General features: G+C 49.3%; 1 protein-coding gene across 1 annotated transcript; it reads left to right on the top strand.

Moving 5' to 3' along the window:
• Positions 1–1412: 1412 nt before the first annotated feature.
• LOC121363974 (pinopsin-like) lies at positions 1413–25284 on the top strand. Its single transcript, XM_041486779.1, has 5 exons — positions 1413–1448; positions 2501–2771; positions 4705–5033; positions 21347–21577; positions 25102–25284. The coding sequence occupies exons 1-5, from the start codon at positions 1413–1415 to the stop codon at positions 25282–25284; spliced, it is 1050 nt and encodes a 349-aa protein (XP_041342713.1).
• Positions 25285–25524: the final 240 nt, after the last annotated feature.

Genomic DNA, 25524 nt, shown 5'->3' with positions numbered 1-25524 from the left:
GGAGGCACAGCAGCAAAGCCGGCGGCGGGTCCCGCTGCGGACACCGCGTTCAGCGCTGCCGCTGCCAGGAACGCCACCTCCTGTGCGCGGCATCCCGCCCGGGCTCCGCGCAGAGCCCGGCCACCGCCCGTGCGGCGGCCCGCCAGCCTGCCCCGTCCCAGGACAGCCCCGGCCAGCACGGGCAGCTCCCAGCCCGGCGAATTCACCCAGCCCGGCAGGGAATTCGCTCATCCCGGCGGAGAATTCACTCATCCCGGCAGGGAATTCACCCAGCCCGGCGGAGAATTCTCCCATCCCGGCGGGAGCTGCTTGGACAGGGCGTGTGTTTATCTGGAGATCAGCTCCTGCCGGAGCCCCGGCACCGAGCTGCTCTGGCAGCTCTGCCCAAGGCCACACGGGTGCGGGTCACCTGTCATTGTGATAATTTCTGAAAAATCCCTTTGCCAGGATTTCTTCTCCTGGGAAGCTGAGAAGCCTCAGAAAAGAATGAAAAACAATATTATCTGATTTGCTTCTCCTGTTTTGCTGCTTTGAAATGTGGTAGGTGATTGTTTGATTGGTTCCATGTGAATTGTGTTTTCTTAATGACCAATCACAGCCAGCTGTGTTGGACTCTGAGGAGTCAGTCACGGGTTTTTATTATTCATTCTTCTTAAGCCTTCTGATGTATCCTTTTTCTTTAGTATAGTCTTAGTATAGCTATAATATGATATCGTATCATATAAATATATCAGCCTTCTGAGAACATGGAGTCAGATTCATCTCCTCCCTCGTCCTGGGACCCTCACCAACACCACAGTCACCCTCGGTCCGGCTGTCGCACACGCGGCTTGAGGGCACGGCTCACGGGCATCGTGTGCCCGCGGCTCATTTCCAGCGCTCAGCCCAGCCATTGCTCCAGGCGCCTTGGAAAACCCTTTTCCCCAGGGATCCAAGTCCCATCCTACTCGGAGTGGCCCTGTGCCATCTTGTGGCCGTCGCTAAAATTGAGGGAAACGTAACTAAATCGCTTCGGATTCCACATTTGGGTTTAGGCAATTCCTATCCTATTTTTTTTTTTTTTCCACAGGAGAAACCAGTTTCACCAGCAGCTGTGCAATTCCAGCCAAGTTCCCAGGTGATCAAGGAGACAGACGTGCTGCACCGTAGTACCTTTCCCCCAAATGAGTTGGCAAGTCCTTCTGCCACCACAACAAATAGTAAGTGATACGATTTTCCAAGTGATCAAACCAATTTTGCATTATCAAAAAGACTTCTTGACACATTTTCAGTAAATGGTCTGAAACATCCCACAGCATTCTCCTGGAAAAACTGACAGCCCACAGCTTGGACAGGCACATTCTTCGCTGCATTAAAAACTACCTGGATGGATGCACCTCAAATCCTGTGTCCACTTCTGGGCCCCTCGCTCCATGAAAGACATTGAAGGGCATGTCCAGAGCAGTGCAGCAAAGTTGGTGAAGGGTCTGTTTTTCCGTCCTTGTTTTTTACCTAAAGTGCAAAGTTTCAGGCGACTGACCTCTTGAGCTACCCTGCCCAGTTACATTCTTAGTCTTCACAAATGTTGATAAATAACAGCATCATGCTGGACCCTGTCCATCCCCTTAGCAGCCCAGAGAGAAGGCAAGAAACAGCCAGATTTCCCAAAGTGCAGGGGGGTTGTTTTAAAAAAAAAACAAAAACAAACAAAAAAAAAACCCCCCAAAAATCCCCAAAAAACCCCAAAACAAACAAACAAACAAACAAAAAAAACCCCAAAAACCCATCTTGAAGGTCATTATAAGCAGAAATACTCTGAACTGCCTCCTCCCCATAATGAACAACTGATAAAAAGGGAGGGGAAAAAAGAGGGGGGATACCAGGCTTCACACTCTCCTTTTCCGTACTAATTCTCTTAGCAACGAAGCTGCAGGAAACTGGACAAATTCACTTTTTATTTGCAAACACAGAGAAAAATTCCCTTGTGAGTGGAACAGCGGGGGTGGGTTTTTTCCCCTCTTAGGTCAGTGCATCAATACATTAAAATGTCTGAGAGCGCTCCCCCTTGCTGGAGGGTGGGATATGACCAGAACTTAGATTTTAAGGAACTTCAACTGATAAGAAATACTGCCGTGTAGCTGGCTGGCAGCTCAAGCTTCACCTTCCCTGCACTCTGGGAAAGCCTGGGTTAGCCCGTGCTCCTCTCAGCTTTACTCTGAGAGCTCTGCGGGCCGAGCTGAGACTCGCCCCTCGCTCAGGCGGTGCCTGCACACAGCCCGGGTGGCTTCCGGCCCGGATTTACCGCTGCCCTCGGCTTTGCCGCAGCGCCCCTGGCTCCACAGCGCGCTCCGGGGGGAGCGGGCTCGGCGCTGCCGCTCACCTGCGCTCAGGTGCGGCGCTGCCGGCCCGGGCGGGGCGGGGCGCGGAGCCTGCGCCGCTCTGGCCGCGGAGCGGGCGCGGAGCCAGCGCGGGGATACCGGCGGCCGGTGCCGCTGCCGCCTGCGCGGATGGCCGGGACGAGGCGGAGCGGTGCCTGGGCCCCGCGGGGCGGCTGGCGGCCGCCGTGTGCCTGGGCGCCGTGGGCAGCCTGGGCTTCTGCAGCAACCTGCTGGTGCTGCTGCTCTTCTGGCGCTTCCCGGCGCTGCGCTCCCCCATCAACCTGCTGCTGCTCAACATCGCGCTCAGCGACCTGCTGGGCTGCGCCCTGGGCACGCCGCTCGGGCTGGCCGCGGGGGCCGCCGCCGCTCCGGGGGCCGCCTGCGCCTGGCACGGCTTCGCCACCGCCCTCTGCGGTGAGTGGGAACGGGGCTGCGGGGCTGCACCGCCAGAGGAGGCTGTGCCCGCCGGGAGGGGACGGGACAGCCCCGGCAGCGCCGGGGACACAGGGGACGGGACAGCCCTGGCACCTCCGAGCAGAGGATGGGACAGCCTCGGCAACTCCGGGGAGAAAACGGGACAGCCTCGGCAGCTCCGGGGGGACAGGGGAGGGCAGGGCCAGCCCGCAGGTGCGGTGAGTTCGTGTCCGGGGGCGCGGCGGGCGCGATGGAGCTCGGGCTGCTCCTGGGAAGGGGACGCCGGGCACGCCAGGAGCACAGGGCTGGGGGCAAACTTCCCCAGTTTTGGTGCGGTTTTTTTTGCTCGAAAAAGCCCAGGCAGCGTTAGGTGTGAGTCCTCATTCAGGCTCCACAGCGTGTTTCCAGCGGCTGAGGAAGAGCTTTACAAACTTCAAAGGATGAAAACGGGGTAGAATCAGCCTCGTTTAGGTTGGACAAGACCTTTAAGCTCATCGAGTTTAATTACTGCCGCAGCACTGCCAAGCCCACCACTAAACCCTGTCCCTGAGTGCCCCATCTCAGCGCGGGCAGCCCGGAGCCCCCACAGCCACGATTTCTTGGAAATCTGGTGGCTTCCAGCCCTGAGCCCAGATCCCACTGGGAGGACAGGCCGGCAGAAAAGAGCAGCCCTGGGCACCTTTAGCCAGCCCTGTCCTCAGCTGCCAGCCGGGCACGCAGAGCCCCGCGTAGCACAGGGGGCTGTGGGGACAGCAGGTACAACGTGAATCATGTTATACAGAACAACAGCTCGTGTTTTCAGGCTTCCCGGTGCTGACAATCTCTCCCAGCCTGCTGTACCACTGCAGACACTGGCACACATCGGTGGGGCTCTCCCCCAGCCAGCATTCACATGGAGCAGAGGCTTTACCAGCAGAGCATCCCTCGGATCCCAGGAACACAGCTTACCCTGGCATCCAGGCTTCCCACAGCCACTTAGGAGACACTGACACTGCTTATGCACACTCTGAAGAGATATTTGCAGCAGCTGTTTGCTGCCATCTCTTTCCCTCATGAAGTTACACAGGGTAAAAAGCCAAATTTGTGCATGTAAAACCTTTACTTGGCAAGGAAAGTTTAGCAGGAGTGTGTCAGCATCCAGCAACATCCCCTTGTACCTGCCAGCATCGCTTCTGCAATGCAGCCTGGGAGGTGTGTTGAGGGAAATTGAAAACTCTTATAGCAGCTTTCGAAATTACCTCCCCTCCAGCATTTCTGCATGCTAAAGAAGCCTTTGATTTGCTGCTGGTGGTTTTATTGCCCTCTTGGTGTCTGCTGGCAGTACCCCAATTGCAGGAGACCCAGCACTGTCCCTGCAAAGGCTCCTGAGCCGCCTGCTCCCCAAGGGGGGCACTTGCTGGCACAGGGGGCTTCAGGACATGGGTTTAATCTACAGCTCTTCATTATGCACAGCATGAAATCCTTATGAAACCCTGTGGGGCTACACTTCCCTGAGAAGGGCTCAGAAGGCTGCACTTCAGAGCTGGCAGACAAGCACCAGATCAGCTTCACACTTTGGGCAAGTCTAGATATTAATCTTGAATTTTATAGGTGCAGCAAGAATCAAACCTGAAGGAAAAGGCAGGATTTTGCTGCAGGTCACACACACACACACATCCATTCAGACAGGTGTGCTTAAGTATTGATGAGCATTTATTACTGACTGGCTTTGGCTGGACACGTGTTTAAACACCCCCAGCTCTTGGTGAGTGGGGCCAGGCTCTCAGGACTTCTCACCCTCAGGGGGACACCTCCAGTCCCAGTCCTTGCCCACCTTGTTTCCAAAGCCAGTGCCATCAGTCTCATCCATAGCCTGAAATATTTTTTGGGGGGAGGCAGAGCAAAGCCTTCACTCATTCATTTTTTGCTGATACAGTGGTCTGGTTTGACACAGGCATCATCTCTCTCATCTCCCTGGCTGTGCTCTCGTATGAGCGCTGCTGCACCATGACGAGGACAGCAGAGCCTGACACCACCAACTACAGGAAAGCATGGACAGCCATCATCCTGTCCTGGACATACTCCCTGCTCTGGACTGTTCCTCCTCTTCTTGGCTGGAGCAGCTATGGGCCAGAAGGAGCAGGGATAACCTGCTCTGTGAACTGGCATTCCAAGGATGCCAACAACACCTCCTACATCATCTGTCTTTTCATCTTTTGCCTCGTAATCCCATTTGCCATTATTGTCTATTCCTATGGGAAGCTGTTCTGTGCTGTCAGACAGGTAAGTTGATCCCTCAGCTGCCTTTTGGCAGGCAGAAGCCCATGATCCCCATTTTCCACCTTTAGAACTCCTCTGCTGTCAGATGTGCTGCCACCCCTGGAAAAGCCTCTCCTGTGGCTGTCCTGTGACAGGCTCCAGCCTAGCAGGGCTTTGGAAGTCATCCTCAGGTGTGTACAGCTGGAGGAGCTACCTAGAACAGAGGCTAGACAAGAGAATAAAGTGGGTATTTATTAAAGGTCTTCATCAGCCACACCTTGGGCAGCCAGAGCCTCCCAGAGGTTGCACCCAAGGTGGACAATGGGCACCAGTTTTTCAGACAATTACAAGTTTGGTCCATTTACACATCAGGGGTTAATTCTCCAATTACAGCTTCAGCTAATGAAGTAATTTATCCCCAGCTTGCTCCCCCAATTCACTTTTGTTTGTACTTTTTGGGGCCTGAGGCTGTAGGGTGTCCTTGGGTTCCAGGCCCAGAGGAATTGTTCTGTCTGACCAAAATGTGAAGGCAGTAACTAACACTGTGTATGGAGTGTGGAGTTAAGCACTAATGCAGTGCAGGATCTGAAAAATAGAAAAGCTGAAATCCTGAGGCATCAGAGGCTCCTATGACAGCATCACAGAGTAGGGAAGTTTGCCAGAGCACTCTAGATACTTCAAATTACCCCTAATTAAAACTAGGAAAGATTTACCTACCTTGATGAGATTGGTCCTAGGATTTAAGTCTGCAGGAATGCTGTGGAGAGAGGTGAGCACTATCAGCAGGTCCAGCAGCTGCATGGTCAGTGCAGAGTGTGGGAGCAGTGACTTCTGAAGATCAGTGCTTCTCTTCTGAGAGCAGGAAAGTGAACCCTGCAAAAAAGGCTGCTAAGAAAATAGTCACATATAACCAAGCTGCTGGTGGGATCAGGCAAGGATCCAAAGCAGGAACTTAACAAATACAAACTGCAAGACAGACCTGTGACATGGGGCAGATAAACCTGGACACAAAGCAAAGCCAGTCCATAAATGACCATCATTGAGTCTTAACTTCTTTTCTGCCGAGGTCAGGATTAAATGTGTGAGATGGAATTTCTTGTTGGGACTCAGATGTTTATTAGTTCTTATTTATGTTACACTCTCACAAACCCTGAGTTCTACAGAACTTCACTCTAACAAACTGAAAATGGAGCCTTTGCCTTATCTCTCTCTCTAGAAGGCCTTTTAAGGACAAACTGTCCAATTAAGAAATGACACCTAAATTATTTTTACTTTTAATCCAATAACCAAACACTGGTGCCTGCAATGTGGACTTTTCTGTCCAATTACACAAAACCACCCAAACTCATGGAGAAGAAGTAGCAGCCTCCACCCTAGAACCTCCATCTTGCTTTATAGATATTACTACATTCTAAACCCTTCAACTCTGAGTTTTCCACCCTGTGATATCACACACTTCTATTCAAACTCCACACCCACAATCCCAGTTCTGTCATTCCATTTTGGAAGCCTTCTCCTCAGCCCCAGGTCAAATGCAGTGTCCTCTGGGGGTCAGTGCCTGTCAGCACAGAAAATCTAAAATTCTCAGCAGCCAGGGTTCCAACAGGCCATGAGCATTTTTTTTTGTCAAGATAAGGAATAGTAGCTCTAAATATTGCTATGCCAGTGGAACATTTGGTACCAAACACCATCAGGGCAGCACTGTCAGGCAGCTGGAAGTGCCAGGGCAGAGTTTTTCCTCCTGTGTGAAGAAATCTGCCTTCAGTCACGAGTGATGGACCAGCACTGGCTGCTCATGGCACGGAGATGTGGGAGACACTGGAGAGCATGGCAGCCCCCTTGGGGACCAGTCTGTGACAGGCAAGGACTCTCCCAGCACAAAGGGATCGTTCACCCCCTAAACACCTCCACACTGGGTCCCTGCACCCTGGGAGCCACCCCAGGCTGGCTCCAGCTCCATCAGTATTCCCAGACCTGGCTTGGGCTCACCTCATGCAGCGAGCACCTGAAAGATAAGATGGAATTAGATAAAGATCACTCTGTGAGCCACATTTGCAGATGTAAACTTTAATTTAAGCTTATTATTGCTCAGGGACTTTAGGGAGAAGCAAATTAAATCAGTGGAGATGTTTAAATGAATCCTCATACACCCCCAGCCCATTGTCCTGTTACGAACGCCTTTCATTCCCCACAAAAGCCAGCTCACCCTGTGCTGGGAACAGCTGCTTCTCCTGCACCACCATGGCCAGTCTCCTGAGCACAGGCAAGGGCTGCATTTCACAGGACTTCAGTGTTTTTCCATCTTTTACGGCTAAAAATACTGTTTTAGAGGTGCTGCTTGTTGCAAGGTGTTCACAGCAGCTGGGGCTGGAGCAGGTCCTGCCTGCAAGAGAGGCTCTTCCTCTCCAAAGTTCCTCCAAGGGCAAGGAACAGCAAGCAAACCTGTTTTCCTGTCAAAGACTGTTCTGTCTGATGTGTCAGAGTGATTCCCAGAGCTGGGACAAGCTCTGCTGCCTCTGCCCTCTCCAGTGCCAACAGAACGTTTATTTCTGCTGGAGCTGCAGCAGCACTGCAGGCTGGAAGTTTGTACATTAAATCCTCTTCCCACCGATGCAGCCATCCCATGAAATGTTGCATTTGGGCTCAGGAGAGTTGCCTGTCCTCAGCAAAGCTGTGGATGTGGAGCAGGGTGGGTGGCAGCAGCAGAGCTCAGCAGAGCCCTCGGTGGCTGCAGTGACAAATGGGACCTCTGCAGTGAAGGGAACTGCTCACCAGGGACCACAGTGGCATGGAAGAGGGACAGGGTGGCAGCAGGGGCTCTCACCCTCCCTGTCAGATGGGTGACAACTCTAAAGGTCAGGAGCTGTCTTTCCTGTGCGCCCTGCTCCTGCAGAAACCACAAAACATGGGAAAATAATACGAAAATTTTTCAGTCTGGATCGAAATTATCCTTCCAGGAAGGGGGATTTTTCACAAAGAGGGAAAGTCAGAACTGGATGGTCCTGTGGATGCACCTGGGCTCGTTTGGGAAGCCAGGAGGGAGGGGAGGTGCAGGGGCAGAAGCCCCAGAGCCTCTCTGCTGCCTTCCATGCCCAGTGCTGTGCCTGTTCCTGGCCCAGGCTGCTCCCAGCTGCTTGTGCTGCTGCCCAGGGACCCCCAGGCCCCTTTTGCAGAAGCAGCAAAATCCCTGCTGTGTGTGGGAGAGAGAGAGTAAAAAAAATGAACAAAAATAAATAAGCTTCACATGCCAGCTTAATATTTAAGGAACTGAACAACAGATGTTTATGTTTTTACTAGACCCTAAATTATAGGCAACACTGTGTAAGCCTTTAAAGGTGCTTTCAGCTCCTGCCATGGATATCTGCCTGTAAGTGAGATTATCTGCACCAGTTACAGGAGTAAAACTGTGCTGGGAGATCAGGGTGCTTGGTTTCAGCCAGGCATGAAAAATTGTATCCTTTCGCTTGACATTTGTATTTTCATGCTCTGATTTCTGACCTGATTGTCACCATGGGAGATTTGCAGGGATGCCTGAACTCTGGGAAATCAGTCCAGGCTCCCATTCCCACTGCATTGCTTCAAGGTCACAGTTTCCTTAAATTTGAAGAGAATTTTCACCTCTAAGAGCAGATCTGCTTTTACTCCCATGTCTTGTTTGAGGCTGGCAGGGAATGGCCAGAGGGAAGGGCTTGCTCTGAGCAGTTTAAAATGAGCAGCACAGGAGCTGGGATGTGTTACAGCACACTGCCAACAAGGAATCTGAAATCTGAAAACAACCACTGGAAAATGAGGACTATCTACGTTTCCAATCACACTGCGCTTTAGTCTTAATGATCTCATTTCTGAGAAGTCTTCCTGCTTTGATACAGGTTTCACAGCTCTCCTGTGACGGGCCCAGGCAGAAGCCAAAAGGAAGCTGCAGCTTTCCTGGGGAAGCAAGGGCACGATGCAGGTGTGCCCTGGCAGACAGCTGGCTCAGGGCTTCATCTCTGCTTCCTTGGCTTCACCACAGTGCCCCAGGCATGGCAGGAGGTGGCTGTGCCCCCCATGGCCAGTCCCATTCCTGAAAGGCAGGAATCTGCCAGCTGGGTTTGCTGCAGGGAGCGATCTGCAGAGAGCAGGGATGCTTCAGGATGCCTTGGTTTTGTTAGCAGGGCTGGAGAGCATGTTGCTGCTCCAGAGGAGCTCACAGCACCTTGCTCTGTGCCACAGCAGAGAAGCTAGCATCCCTCAGCTCAGATCACTGCGGGAGAATGGCAGAATCCAGGAAGGTTTGGAAATGACGGAAGGGAAGCAGAGCCTGGGCAAGCTGTGAGGAGCAGAGCAGCAAATCTGCCTCTGGCTCTGCAGAGCCCAGAGCCCTTGGAGGGCCTGGCAGCCAGACAGGGGCAGAGGCTGTCGGGGTAACCTGTTCCAGTGCTGCTTGCACAGGGCAAACCCTCTGGGATGTGCAGCTGGCAGCGCAGGGAGGCTGGATTCATCCTCTTCCAAAGCTCCTGGCTGCTTTGAGAAGCTTGGTGGTGTCTGTAGCTTCTGCAAACCCCCCCAGCCAGCAGAAACTGTGCACGTGGACCCCCAAAGACACCTCTGGCAATGCAGACAATCAATGGGCTGCCAAGAAACAGGAGCTTAGGGTTTTTCTAGTAGCAGGACTTGGTAGCCAGCACTGGGCTCACCCCGAGCTCGGGATGTCCTGAAGAATGAAGGGCTCTCCCTGGCCCTTCCTGTGTTTCAGCACTTTGCACAGTCCCAGGGGTGCTGTGGGAAGATGCCCAATAAGGACCTGTCTATTGGCAATGAAGAGAGAGAGATGGGGACTCGGTGTGGTGGTCAAAAAATCTGAATTTATTGTGAAGTACAACTGCTTATATAGTATTTTAGGGAGGGTAGTAATGTTTTGCTATAATGATTGGGTTAAAAATCACATTAACACACTTATACATTTTAAACATTTCTTGCTTGCAGAAGTCTGATGTAATCTTCTTTTTCCAGTAAACCCGTCTGATTGGATCTTCTTGCAATCTTGATTTAATCCTCAAAGTTCTGTTTGCTCTTGCCAAAGCATCCTGTTATCAAATCTCTTCTGCTAACCAGGTCCAAAGCCCATCATCTGTTTTGTGTATCCCAGTACCTGTCTGGGCAATGCACCTGGTCAGACAGGATCAGCATCCCAGGCTGCAGCTGGAGATGGCCAGCACACAGGCACAATTCATGAATCCTGCAGCAGACAACCATTCTGCTTCCAGGTCTTGGAACAGCATGTGCAACCTTAAAAATGCTTGCTGGAAACAGATAAATCATTTTGTGAGCACAGGGGTTAGACAGTCATTAGTTAGAGTCATTGACAAGGCTGGCTGAGCCCTCTCACATGACTTGTCACAATGCAAATACAATTGATCCCAGCTTTTGTGTCACTGTATTACACTGTGGTTGGGGATTTTTTCCCTTTAATTCACAGACAACCTACTCTTCTATTATCTCCTTGACAAATGAACCTGAGGGCCTGCCTTCAAATTATTCATCCAAGCAGATCAGTGCAAGGCTCAATATTCTGCTTTTCTGCACAGACTCCTGCCCTGGGTTGAGTCACATCAGGGTAAATCTACCTCGAGCAGTAATCACAGGCATGGCAGGAAAAGCCAACACCTTGGCATGGTTTCCACCAGCCCTCTGCCCCCTTGGTCCCTCATGTCTTATGGAAAAGGAAAAAAAGTGCAGCAAGGAGGCCTTTGATGTGTTCCATGTTAATTTCCTTATGTCAATTAGCAAGTGCAGCAGTTTCCAGTGCAGGAAACAGCTTCGTCCAGCATAGGCAGGAGAAACTGGGGGAGAACAGCTCTGTGTTCCAGCAATTCCCTTGTTGGCAGGAAGGGGAAGGGGTGATTACACTGCTCCTCCAGCACTAATCTGGATAGCCTGAATAGCCACCATAAACTGAGGCTGAGCTGGGCATGTGAGACAGACACATTCCCAAAGGCAGGAATCATGACAGCCTAAGCACTGGAACACCTCAGCCACCAGGGAAGAGAAAATCAGTCCTGACACAGCTGAGCCCAGAAGAGCTGCAGAGGCCATGCAGGTCAGTGAGCAAAGAGGGAAATCACCTTGGGTCACTCCACCCACGCTCAGGAAAACCAAGGAATTGGCTTTCCTGGCTTCAGCTGAGCTCAGTTCCAGTGAAAATGTGCTGGGGATGTTTCTGTATTTCCCCTCTCGGACGGCAGCAGGAGCTCTGCCCATTCAGGATGCTCGTGGTTCTCTGCTGCAGCTCCCTGCTCAGAGCTGCAGGAAGGACTCTTCCTTCTGATCCCTACGTGTGACGCCTTGTGGGGACTACCTAGAAACACAGGCCAGACAAAATCAAGGGAATAAAAAGCAGTTGAATGGCCTTCAGGTACATTTCAGGCAGACAAAGGCCCCCAGGGGCTACACCCAAAAATGAATGATGAATCAAGCGGTTTCACATTTTTATGAGTTTGCTCCATTTGCATATTGGGGGTTAATCTTCCAATTACAGCTTCAGGTAATGAAGTCATGTACCCCAAGTTTGCTCCCCCCAACTCACTTTTGTTTTACATCTCTGGGGCCTGAGGCAGTGAGGTGTCCTTGACTGCCAGGCCTGGAGAGGAATTGTGTCTGAAATGGGAAAGCAGCAGCTCACACTGAGTGTGGAGTTTGGAGTTATACACTAAAAACTGCACAATTACAAATACATGAAAAACACAAAAGCTGAAATCCCAAGGCATCACATGGATACAAGCACAGGTGCAAGGAGGGCCAGAGCCCAGGTGCTGCCTCTGGAACAATGGGTGACACTTCCCCCCTTTGGGATACTGGGATTCCCTGGAGGATTTGCTCAAAGAGGGGCACTGCCTGTGCAGAGAGCTGCAGGGGAGGTACCCTCGGGCTGGGTGTGCCACAGCATGATTTGTCCAACAGCACTCACCCACCTGATGAGCACACTGAGGATTTTTCTGGTTGAAAACAAGGCAGCTGTGATTTTTTTTTTTTCCTCATGTAGTGCCAATATTTTCCTGCAGGTGCTGCCAAACCTCGGAAGTGTCCAGGCACAGGCAGTGAGGGAGGCAGAGCCTGGCAGGAACACCAGGGAGCAGCCGTGTCCTGCAGGCTGAGCTCCACTGCCCTTCTCCCCTGGCTCTCCCTGGTGCTCCCTCGTGTCCCAGGTAAGAGTAAGGGAGAAGAGCTCCACCCTCAGTGAGAACACATTCTCACCACGGTCATTACTGATTAAAGAATCAGTGCAAGGCGCAGAAGGAGGGGAACCAAACCAGTGTGACCATCAGTGGTGCTGAGATGTTGTGATGACCATTCTCACTGACACATGGGCTGTGCAGATTCAGAACCCCAGAGGGCATCCCTGCACAGGGAGCCCCCAAGCCTGGAAGCACCCTGGCTGTGTGGCAGGGAACTCAGGGTGTGCAGGGACACTCCCTGGCCATGGACAGCAGAGATCTGCTGGAGGGAGGATTGGCTGTGGGAGAGATAAAGAAAAAACTGCCCATGAACAGCAGAGAACTGTCCAGCTCTGACAGATGGGGATAGAACACACCCCCCAGCCACATCCTGCATTTTCCAACATCCACAGCCACATCCTGCATTTTTCTCAGACACAGGGACTGAGAAGAATGAGGCCACACCTAGAACCCAGCCGTGCTGCATTGTGCCTGCACTTGGTGCTCCAGCCTTTGCAAACAATCAGGATGAATTATTTTAATATTCTGGCATTTGAGATGAAGCATTAACCCCTTTTAGTGACTACAAGACCTCTCCTTACAGCCCTCTATGTCTATAACAGCAAGTGAGGGACTGAACTGAGATTTAAATTTTGAGTTTAAATCATGAGGTTCACCCTTGAGAGGACAGAGGTGGGTGTGAGAGGATGCTGTGAGCACTCAAAGGATATCTGAGCCAGGGAGCTCCTCTCTTGCACCCCACAAGGCCCTCACTGACTCCTCTAGCACCTTCCAGGTCTGCTTAGAAATGAGAAAAATTACTGCTGCAGAGGTGAAAGACGTCAGCACAGCAGATGGAGATGGATTTCTTCTCTGTCTCCTCTCACCTCCCTGCAAGCTCTGGCAGAGGTCTGTGCTAGCACTGGAAACAGCAGCTGCCAGAGAGCCATCAGGAGTGGGTGATCCCTGCGTGGGCTGTGATCCCCTGCCAGCCTGAGACCCCCTGACTTTGCTCACAGCCAGCTTTAAGTGCTTTTGGCCAAATTTCCACAGCACAAATCTTGTTAATTCACTTACCACAGGAGATTTTCCACAGCCTTCATTTACAGGAAAAGAAAAGATGATTTGCAGAGGCAAATCCTCCCCCAGCTCTGAGTGCTGGGCAGCACCAGGAGCACAGCCCCAGGGTCAGAAGTTTTGTTTGGACCCTCCAAACTGGTGGGTGTCCTTTTTGTATGAGCAGGCAAACTTGGGATGTTTTGGTGCAAACCCATCTCATTAAAGCACATGATCACACCCTGTATTTAGGTTTGAAGCTGAGGCAGAAGCATCAGTGGGATTTGGAGCACATTTTGTACACCACGAATGGTCACATTTGTCATCTGGTTCCCTTTCACAGCACAGCCAGGTGAGGTGGAGCTCTCCACAGCATTCCAAAAGCAAGGAGATGCTCAGGGCAACCCAAACCGTGTGTCAGTAACTGAGGGAGACAAAGGCAAAACAGCACAGGAAAAAGGCAGGGGGAAAGGAAATGTGTGACTAGAAAAAACAGTAATTTATGTGGACTTGTGAAGCTTGAGTGATCCAAATGTCCTGATGTGGCTGAGGATTCCTCTGCCTTTCCAGAGGCCCTCAGAAGAGAGGGGGACCATGTATTGTATTTGCAGGGATCCCCATGGCAGGGAGGAATGGTGAATCTGACTCCATGTTCTCAGAAGGCTAATTTATTACTATATAATACTATATTATATTAAAGAATACTATACTACACTAAAGAATACAAAAAGGATACTTACTGAATGCTAAAAAGATAATAATGCAAACTCGTGACTCTCTCCAGAGTCCCAACACAGCCTGGCCCTGATTGGCCAAAGAGTGAAAACAACTCACAGCAGAATGCAATGGAACAATCATCTGTGGGTAAACAATCTCCAAACACATTCCACATGAGCACAGCACAGGAGAAGCAAATGAGATGAGAATTGTTTTCCTTTTCTCTGAGGCTCCTCAGCTTCCCAGGAGAAAAATCCTGGGCAAAGGAACTTTTCCAGAGAATGTGAATGCCACAGGCTACCCCTCAGCTGTGCAGGTCACAGACATCTGCTCTTGAATCTCTGCTTGGACATGGGGCAGGGCAGGGGAGCCCAGAAACCTCCAGCAGGGAAAGCAGAGGAAAAGGGAAAGCAAAGAACCTCCTGAGTGCAGCCAAACTCCAGGCTCAGCTCCCCCAGCCAACATCTCTTCTGCAAAAGAAGCATGGAATTCTGCTTTAAAATATTCAGCAGCTGGAGGCAAAAAGGAATTTCTTACAGATGTTTTATTCTTTCCTGTGCATAAGGTGTTCCATTATCCATAAAAACACCCTTAGTGCCAGGCAAGAAACCAAGAGCCAGGAATGCTGCGGTTGGAAGGAAGGTGCAAGGCTCTGCCCAGCCCACAGACAGGCTTGCTTCTCACCCTGAGCAAGGGCTCTCAGCCCTGAGAACAATTGTGGGAGGTTGCCCTTGACACTACTACCCGCTGTTTTAAGTCAGTTTCCATCTCCAGTCTCCGTGCCAGCTCAGCTTTGCTGGGTGTGCAGCTGGGGCTGGCAGAGCAGGAAGCTCCTCTGTCCCTGCAGGAAACATTTCTGTGTGCTGCATTTTCTGTGGCTTTCAGAGCACTGACAAATCCTTTCCATTCCACATCTTTCACAAAACATCTCCCCCACAGCATAAATATTTATATATAAATAAATCAGAGGGGCTTCTAATTGTCCTTTTTCATATAGGAAAGGCCTGGGCCCCAGCCAGGAGGGACAGGGCTTAGCTGGTGCTGCACAAAGGGCACTACAAAAGGTTTGTCTTTCGCTCAGACAAAGGAATTTGGGTTTTGTCATCAATGATGCAGCTTGGCCTGGTGAAATGTCAATTTTCCAGAGCCAGTGCAGGTGATCAGCACGCTGGGGATCTGGGAGGCAGAAGTTCCCCAGAGACAAACCAGCAGTGCAGCTTTCTGCCTCTGTCACTTTGGGTCTCCAGCTTTGCTCTTCCCCATCTGTGCCTGTGCTGTCCTGCAGAGTGCTGCCTCAGGGCTGTTCCACCAATGTTTTGTGGGGTAAAAGCCCCAGGTCTGTCAGGAGCAGAGCTCTCCTCTCACAGACAAGCATTAAAACAGATTTGGAACAGAGCTGGCACTTGCTCTCCCCACTCTCATCTCCATGGCAAGGCACTGAGTGGATGGGACTTTGAGAAAGGCAGTGCTTCACTGTGAGTGCAGGTAACGAGTTTCTAGCTTTTATGACTATACTTAGAGGGTTTTAAGCATAATCCAAAGGTTTGAATGTTAGCAGGGATAGAAAAAAACTTCCTTAAAAATAAAATCTAATTTGCTCTTGCAACATTTCTGCATGGGAATGTCAGCCATTTATTTATTCTCCATGTAAAACTTTTTAAAATTAGTATTAGGACAGATCATGAAATATTGTTAAACCAGTACTGAATGGCTGCCCACTTCTTCAGAACTTCAAGGAAATTCTCAATAATCATAGAATCATCAAATGGGTCGTGATGGGTTTGAAAGGACCTTAAAGATCCTCTAATCCCAGCCCCAAAGGGTTGAGGGTTTCCCCTGAAGCATCCAATTTAGCTGCCTACATTCATCTATTCTTAGAAGCAGGGCAGGAGCTCTCACATTCTCCCCAGCAGAATCCAGACTGACCTTCTGTGCCAGGCTGTGCAGCTGAATTCCATCTGCACTGGGTCACAGCCTGCTTCCTCAGCCCGTGCTCAAACAACCCCTCCATGAACTCTCCAGGGCAGAGTCTCTGATTTCACAGCTCGTGGGCTCCTTCTGATGAGCAGGCAGTGATGCCCAAGGTGCTCAGTTGTGCCCAGGGCTGCCTGTGCTGCCCTGCTCTCTCTGCTTTGCCCCCAGGGCTCAGCTGGCACGTTCAGGACAGCACATGCACACTTTGCTTCAGGTTCTTTCCTCTTTATCTCCCTTATTCTGATGATTCTCAAGAACCATCCTCTCAGCCCCATGAGTGTTGCTGTCAGTTCTCCAAGCTCTAATTAGTATGGTGGTTTGACAAAAAGGCAAGAGCAGACACAGTCAGGCCCTCAGCTGAGATTCTCAGGTCACCCTGGGGATCCAGCAGTTCTTCCAGGGGGTTTTGGGGCTGAGCTCCCCAGCTGGCTCAGCTGTGCTCTCCAGCCTGGATGTGGCTGAGCAATTTCCACACCCAGTGCTGAAAACACAGATTTGACTTTCCTGGTGGAGTGATGACTCTGTTCTTTCTGCACAGTCAGCAGCACCAACCAGGGATTTGCTGTGTCCACAGAGACCTCTGTTTAAACCTGTCCTTATTGTTTAGTGCCTATCACCCACAGCCCGTGCCCCTCCACACAAACACCATTTGTGAGCATTTCTGCTCCTGCTCTGGGAGGATGGCTGTGCACAATCCCAATTATGGTCAGTGAGATTTTAAAAAAAAAGGCAAATTAATCACTTCAGCAGGCTGAATCACCACCTTGAGGTGCTTCTCTACAGGAGAAAACACAAAGAAACCTAGCCAGTAAAAAATCAACAGTCATGGGAAGCAAGAGGAAAAAAACACTGGAAGAGCAAGATGGGGCTAGGGCTGCAGGTCCCCAGCCCTGCTAACTCAGTACACTGGGCCACACATTCAATATAGAAGGCATGACACAGAGACAAAATAAATTTTGGGAAACTGAAAAGATCATTTTAGAAGGAACAGAGACTCAATTTCCAGTAAAGAAAATATGAAGGCTATAAGAACACATTTTTCATGGCTGTTTTCTATACCAAAACAGAAACAGTGAGATTTTAAAACCAAATTTCTTGCACAGCAGATCGAAGTTTCGATTTTTGACCAAGCCAGAAGCAGAGGACAGTGCAGGCCAGGGCTCCCCTGTGCTAAACTCCTGCTGCTGCCAACCCTGACCTGGAGCTGCCCGGACTGAGTGCCCAACCTCAGGGGCCAGCAACCAAAGGCAAGCACAGGCCAGACCTGTGCTCTTGGCTTTCCTGGAAGTTACCAAGACCGTGGGAAATGGAAAGGTAGAAATTTCCACAGACACAGGAGGGTTTGATCTGCAGCCTTGGAAGAAGCTTGGATTGATGTAAAAATAAAATGCACAGATATTAAGCAGAAAAATCTTAAACTTATGTTTCTATAGTTGTAAGTAAGAATATGCCTTAAGTAAGTAAAAAATTGTATTAATAAGGTGTGGAGGGTTTATAATGTAGGGTGTAATTGTATAGAGTAGCTAAGAGTTTAGATGTTATAATAAAAGCAAATGTGTGCATGTGTGATAGGAGCCCATTGGGTAACAGCATCCACAGTGCAGTAGAAGTGAGTAAAGGTGATGGGTTAGAAATGCAAAATAAACCCTGTGGCAACTGTCCATTGGATCAGACAGTTCTATATTGCTTTGTAATGAAGAACTTGTGACCACTTTGAGCTATGGCTGTATACTTGCTCCTCTAAACTCTGACAGCCTCTGAGACTGATGTTTATCTGAGCAATAAATCGTTCTCAGCCCCAGAATAGTCCCACCCCTTAATTAAAGCAGTGATAATGATAAAGACAAAATTAAACTAAAAACCCACAGCACCATTCACCAGCATCACTTTTACAGAGCTCTTTGCTTTGCCCTCTTGCAGAGGGTGATCTGATGCCAGCCCACAGCACATGCTGTAGCCAAGGCACCATCTGCTGATGGGGTGCAGCAACATTTCGAGGTTGATGGGTTTGATTTAGTTTTGCAGAAGTTTTCTGCATGTGTGCCAGATATGAATATCTCAGGTTTCCTTGACTGACCAGGGAGCCTTGTAGTTGAAAGCAAAAAATGCTTCAAGGAGAGCTACAGAAGTGGGAGGATATTCAAAATTTCTGGCCTCATAGGATGAAAATAATAATATCCTGTTGCTGGCAAGGAAATTGAAACCTTTCCTTGCTTACCCATGAAGCCATTCCCTGGCATCAGCAGTCTGAAAAACTGTAAGCTTTTCTCTTTTTCTTAGGGAAGGACAAAACAATTCAGAAGTGAAGTGTGTGATACCTGGTGGAGCTCCCTGAGCAGGGAGCAGTGCCCAGGTGGCACAGGCAGCATCAGCAGCATCAGTCCCCCAGGGGCTCTGAGCTGAAGCAGTGGCCCAGAGCAGCTGTTCCTGCCCCTGCAGCAGGGTTTGCAGATGTGGAGAGCATTGCACAGCTCCCTGGGACCCAGCCCTGTGGTGTTTGTGAGGGTCCCAGGAGGAGGGAAGAGATGAATCTGACTCCATGTTCTCAGGAGGCTGATTATTATATTATATTATATTATATTATATTATATTATATTATATTATATTATATATTATATTATATTATATTATATTAATTTTGCTATACTAAAACTATACTAAAGAAAAAGGATACATCCAGAAGGCTTAACAAGAATGAATAATAAAAACCTGTGACTGACTCCTCAGAGTCCAACACAGCTGATGGTGATTGGTCATTAGGTTAAAACAATTTACATGGAACCAATCAAACAATCACCTACCACATTCCAAAGCAGCAAAACACAAGGAGAAGCAATCAGCTAATTTTCATTTACATTCTTTTCTGAGGCTTCTCAGCTTCCCAGCAGAAGAAATCCTGGCAAAGGGATTTTTCAGAAAATATCACAGCCCAGCCCTGCTCAGGATTATTAAAGGGAATTCCCTCCAGAGCCCTCCTCCCATGGCCAGCCTCTCACCAGGCTGACTTCCAGCTAGAAGACATCAGTAAAACATTTGTCCTCTCTGACCTTATCTGAAGGAAGAGGTGGTTTGGTTTCCTTTTCTGGAATTGATGGAAATCGATAAAACCAAAGGGAGCTTTTGGTTTTCCTTGAGGTGCTCCACAGGCAAGCCGCCACCCACCACCTGCCCTGGTGTGTCCTGGCACGGGGGTGGGCAGGAGGGCCTCGGGAAGGCACAAAGAGCTGGAATTTGTGTGGGGATGCAGCCGGTGCTGATCCTTCCAGTGCCTCTCATCAGGAGCCTCAAACACCGACACTCAGCGTGCAAAATGCAGCCCCTCTCTGGCCTCCAGCCTTGCCTCCACCCCAGTCCAGCTGTCTGGGCTTCATCACACAGCCTGGGTGAAGTTTTGTACCAAGGTGTGGCAGACTCTCAAAAAATCCACACCCCGGGAGTGTGCAAAATTCTTATCAACAATGGAAGAAGGTAAATGTGAGCTCCCTGTCTGAGATGGCTGTGAATAAATCTGAGCTACCGATGCCTGTGGGTGGCTCTGAGTGAAATATTCACTTCTTGCTAATGGAAATATTTTGATTAACAACTTTATTTGCCTAGTGGCAAATATCAATTTTTTCCTTTTAAATCACAGACAAGTGTCATAAAAGATTTCATTTGCACATTAACAAGATATTTATAAAGTACTTGGTATTTGAGTTCCCTCAGCAGGCAATTACAGATATGTTCTATTTTTTGAACAGTTTTGGTTAGGTTTTTAATTAGTCTCAAGGTGACTTCCAACACTCAAATACATCCCCACGGATTCCCCATAAAACTGCTTGTAATAACTAGCTCCTTGTGCTTCCTGCAGCACTCCTCAGTGCAGGCATGACACAGCAGCCACTGAAAGGTCTGGTTTTCAGAACACACTGACAGCAGACCAGCAGAGGCACAGGCAGCCGTGTTTAATGCGCTGGGATTTACTCTCAGGTTTTGTGAGCCCAGAGGAGGAGCCTGTTGTAAAGCACTTTCATTCAAGTGCTGCCTTTTGCCGCGGGTCCAGGGACAGAAATCCTCTCAGCCCCTGCCATCCGCTGCCCCAGGGCCTGTGGGTACGGGCACATCTCTCCTGGCTGGGGCATCTCTCCTGGCAGCACTGGGGCAGGGGCCATGGGCTCGGGGAGCTGCTGCCCCGGGGTCACACCAGGGCACATTGCCCTCCTTGCCTCCTGCCCAGGACACTCCTGTTGGAATCTGGGCTTTGCAGGAAGCTGGACGAGGCTGCTGTAGATGCAGAGCACTTTTGCTGGTCCTGCTGATGCCGTGGGATTTTAGCTTTTCTATTTTCCATGTATTTGTAATCCTGCAGTTCTTTAGTGTGTAACTCTAAACTCCACACACAGTGTGAGCTGCTGCTTTCCCATTTGGGGCAGACACACCAATTCCTCTCCAGGCCTGGCAATCAAGGACACCTCCCTGCCTCAGGCCCCAGAGATGTAAAACAAAAGTGAGTTGGGGGGAGCAAACTTGGGGTACATGACTTCATTACCTGAAGCTGTAATTGAAGATTAACCCCCAATATGCAAAGGGATCAAACTTATAAAAGTCTGAAACCCCATGATCCATCCTCCATTTTGAGTGTAGCCCCTGGGGGCCTTTGTCTGCCCTGAAGGCCCTTCAATAAATAGAACTGCTTTTTATTCGTTTAATTCTGTCTGGCCTCTGTTTTTAGGTAGCCCCAAAAGGCATCACTCTCCCAGCAGCCAGGGACACACTCAGCACTCACCAGCCCAGCTCCTCTGCAGCCAGAACTGTCCAGTGACACTGCCAGCCCTGCCCTTAGTGCAGCCACCCCAGGAGCTCCCGGGGTGGGAAACACTAAAGGTAAGAAGAGTTTCAGAAAGTTGGGAAAGAAAACCTTAGAAAGCGTAGAGAAACGTAGAATCAGCTGCAAAGTCTGGAGGTAGAAGAAGTTACAATAGTACAGCAAGCAAAGACATGAAACAATAGCTTGAGTCTTAGGCTTGGCTAAGATAGGCCTTAAGACTGCAGGAAAATGTGCTTAGCAAGATAGTAGAAGGTTGAAACTTAATGATGAACTATTGTGTATTGTTAATAGAAAGAAGACAAGCAAGCACTGTGTGAAGCAGGTGTACATGTGCTTTTAGTGATTATCTAAAACAACTGTCTGTAAGCTTTAGCAATGTGCTGTTGGCTAAAAAGCTTTTAAGATGCTCTGTAACAAAGAAATCTTTGGCTGCTGCTGGCGGTACCTGAGCTTTGCCATCTTCCCATTGCCTCAACCACGTCACGAGGCTGATGCTGCAATACAGCTCAGGGAAGGTAGCCCAGCAGTCCTGTTTGTGAGATAACCAACCAACACACCAGTTGATCCTCTGTCCTGTGCTGTGTCCCCAGGTGAGCAGCATGGCCCGGGGGGGCCGGAGCCGCGAGCAGCGCATCCTGCGGATGGTGCTGCTGATGGTGCTGTGCTTCCTGCTCTGCTGGCTGCCCTACGCTGCCGTGGCACTGCTGGCCACCTTTGGGCAGCCTGGGCTCGTCACCCCTGCAGCCAGCATCATCCCAGCCATCCTTGCCAAGAGCAGCGCTGTCTACAACCCCATCATCTACGTGTTTCTGAACAAACAGGTCAGTGAAATGCTCTCCTTCGGCCATCTGGATTCCATCTGTGCAAGGAGTGACAAAATGGCAAAGGGAGATAGAGAGAGCATCAGTGACATCACCCAGATCCATGAGAGGGAAGCTCTGAAAAAGGGCTCCAAGGAGCAAACCTGTTCCACAAATCTGCATTTTGGCAGTTGGACAACCAGCTCCCCACATGTGCAAATAGCAAATGACAGGGCCTTCCTTTCCATTGCACAGTTCAACAATAAGAGAAGAAATCCGTGTGCTGGCAAGAGTGGAAGCACCAGAAATTGTCTGAGGTGACTCAGATACGCCAAGTGTTGTGAGGGCGTGAGCCCCAGCACAGCACATTGCCCACAGCAACTCCTCCTCCTCACAACACCAGCTCTCTGATTTACTCCCTGATTTACTCTTTTAACCCCCTCAGATCCTTCAGTCACTCTTTGATCCTGCTCCCCGCTCCTAGGAGCTGGTGAGGATCTGCCAGAAGGCCGTGCCAGAGGAGCTGCAGCAGGAGAAGAACACAGCTGGGGTAGCCCCTGGCACACGGACTGACAATAAAAGTGAAGATGAGCAGAGATCTACAGAGAAAAACAGAGAGCATCAGAGCTCCTCCAGTCCCTCCGCCAGGTCCAGCTCCACCAGCCCATGTGCTCGGGCACATTCCATTGAGCTTTGCATTGCTGGCATTACAGCAGGTGGATCACTTGCTTCTGACCCCAGAAAATCCTCCACTTGAAATGATTTTTGGAAGCTGTTAGGAAGCACAGATAGTAAATTGCTCACTCTCTCTTGGAAACAAATGATGATGGTAAAAGATTGATTTAAGTCTGGCCTAAATTAGCTGTGGGTGTTTTTGCTGGGACATGAGAAATTGCCAGGGAGTGAAAGTTCCCATGACACCATCCATCATCTCCTCACCATCCATCATCTCCTCACCATCCATCAGCTCCACTCAGTGCCACAAACAGCCCAGGGGGTGCAGTCCCTTCTCTGCAGAATTCCCTGACATTTTCCCTGGGATAGGAGCCCTTCTTTCCCTTCTCCTCTAAAATTTAGCTTTTGAATAAACTCTCTGATGAAACCTCCTGAGCTGTTGCCATCCCCCACTAGGGAAAAGCCCAGCACACAAAGGGTAACTCTGCCTGACTCCAAACACATCCAGCCCTGGCTGCATCCAGAGAGGCAGTGCAGAACCCCAGGCTGATCTGAACATGTGCATGGCTGCAAAGAGCACTCCAAAACAACACAGACTGTGCAGAGAAGTTTTCTACAGACAATTCTAAATTAATCTTTATACTAAATAGCTTGCTGACACAAACAGCAGCTAGACATAAATGAAACTGGGTTTATCCATGTCAGGCTCCTGAAGTTCACCATAAAATTTTACTCCTAGTGCTCCATACACACTTAATTTTTTTTTGTGGAGGGTTTTTTGTGGTGTTTTTAAATTTTTTTTCTTAAATTTCACTTGGTTTGCATTGCTCAGTTGGTATTTTAGCAGCAATCAGTGCTCAGGGTTCTACACTCAGTGCAGAATGAGGAGTCAGTAGTCTGGGTTTCTCTGCACTCAGGAGAGAACCTCAGGCTAGAAGATGCTGCAGCCACCCAGAAGTGCCAGGCATGTGAAAGCAGGAGGTGTTGGTCACCCAGAAAACCACCTTCAACACCAACAGCATTCCTGAGGCTGTGGAAATCTGTAGCAGATGCCTTGACAGCTCACACAGCTGACACTGCCCTCTAATTCTGGGCTATTCCTAAAACAATTCTGTGTCCAGACTCCCCCCCTGCTCTGGTAAATGCTCAGAAATCTCTAATCAGGCTGGATAAAATCTGAGAACAAGCCAGATAAAATAACATTCACATGCAGAAAATGCATCCAGGCAAGGACCAGGTGAAGTTAAACAGATTGAGGAGACTCTCCAGTGTAACAGGAATTCCCTGGGGATTGGACAGCTGCAGAAAGGTACCTGGGAAGAGCCATGGGAGCTTGACCATGAGGGGAGGGGGCAAAGCAAACACTAGAAAATAGACAGTATTGCCCACGAGTTTTGAAGCTGCTTAATTTTTCAATGCTCAGTGGTGAGAGGCTGATGAAATATTTATGATTATTACAAAGTAAGTTTTTAATCCTGAGAAAATGCAGTTTCTCATTGAGAAAAAGGAACCTCAGTTGATGCAAAAATTGTGTAAAACTTTAAAAAAGCCACTTTCCCCAGCAAGCAAGGCTGCTGATGAAAAACCAGCATGATTTTTCACTTGGCTGTTGATAACAAGAGTTGTCAGAGCTTGTTGCTAGCAGCTGTGTTGTACAAAGAATTACCAGTAATGTTGTTTTGGACTCTTGAGTGTAGAGATCAGTTACCAGCCTTTGACCCTGCAGCCTTAGGGAGGCCATGCACACAATCCACACCACCTAAAATACCTATTTTTTCAACTACAGGCAGTTTCCTTGTCTTCATGCTTTGCACATTCCCTCTGCTCTCAGATACACAGAATGTTCTGGTGTGCAACTGAAAAAATTCCTCCAGTTATGGATATTGAACCAACCCCTCCTGAGAGCTTAAACCAAGTCCTCATCTTTTCCCTGGTCAAACCCAAACCAAAGCAGCCAGCATCAGTTTCATTGGTAATTCAGTTAGCTCAATCCATTCCACACTTTGAGCAAGGGGATGTATCCATACCCTGAGTGCAGCCTGCAGGAGTGACTCAGCTCCCCAAAATCCCCGTGCCACAGCAGCTCAGTCAGGGGACAGATCCTGCAGGCTGGAGGAGCTTTAGTCCCTTTTATTCTCTGCATTGCACAAACTCAGTAATATTTGTGATCAGTAAAACACAGAACAGCTGCTGGGGGCCTGTAACCTGTCCCAGAATTTTGCTCATGGCTCCCTCCCCTCTGCACTACTCTGCTGAGCTCAAGGTCTCTTGGCACGAGGACATGTGTGGCATTCACATTCTCTGAACAGAGAGAGACATAATTCTCTGTGGTTTTTTTTTTTTTTTCTAGAGAAGCAGAGAGAGAAGAAGAGAAAACAATTCTTATCTCTATTCTCTGCTCCTGTTGTTTTTGCACATGTGGAATGTGTTATGGAGATTGTTTACCTGAAGGGATTTGTCAATTGGATTCTGCTGAGGATTGTTTTGATTCCTTGGCCAGTTGGATCAAAGCTGTGTCCTGGCTGTCTCAGACAGTCATGGGTTTTTCTTTAGTATTCTTTAGTATCTTTTGTATAGTATAGTATTTCTTTAGTATAGTTATAATATAGTATTAATGTAATATAGCATAGCTTAATAAAGCAATTGTTCAGCATTCTGAATCATGGAGTCAGATGCCAATCACTCCCTGCATTTGATAGACATGTTTTATTTGACAAAACATTTCAACCTCCAATACAAAATATTATCACACCCATGTTGTTCCAGAGCTATCCCAGGAACTTAATTAATTAATCATGAGATAAAGCCTGTCTTATAAAACCTGAGCTGAATGAAACTCCTGCTGACTTGCTGTTCTCTTTGTGTGACAGTTTTACAGGTGCTTTGTGGCTCTCCTGAGGTGCAGCAAATCCCCCCAGAGCTCCTTGCCCAGGCTGAAAAAGCAACAACAAAACCCAGGTTCTGAAGAGCTTCTGCCAAAGCCCAGCCAAGCCCAAAAGAGAGATCCAGAGCGTGGTGCTGTAGGAGGGCTCCAGGAAACAAGCTGCATGTGAGCAGAGGAGGCAAAAGGCTCTCCAGCAGGGAATGGTCAGCCTGCAGATGGTCCCTCTCTCCATGGCTTGGATTGTGCTCCTCCAAAAAGTCTCACGTTGCTTTTCGATACAAACCTGAACAGACCATTATGAACTCACCAGTTACAGGGTAAAGCTCTACTAACATTTAAAGGGCACGTATTGGTTATGTTTCAAACTTTAGAAATTGCAGCTGAGGTTTAGGAAAATATGTATTTTAGG

The sequence above is a fragment of the Pyrgilauda ruficollis genome, unplaced genomic scaffold (assembly GCF_017590135.1).
Source record: "Pyrgilauda ruficollis isolate IOZ18807 unplaced genomic scaffold, ASM1759013v1 scaffold79, whole genome shotgun sequence".
NCBI lineage: Eukaryota > Metazoa > Chordata > Aves > Passeriformes > Passeridae > Pyrgilauda > Pyrgilauda ruficollis.
This window is presented reverse-complemented; position numbering and strand designations above follow the sequence as displayed.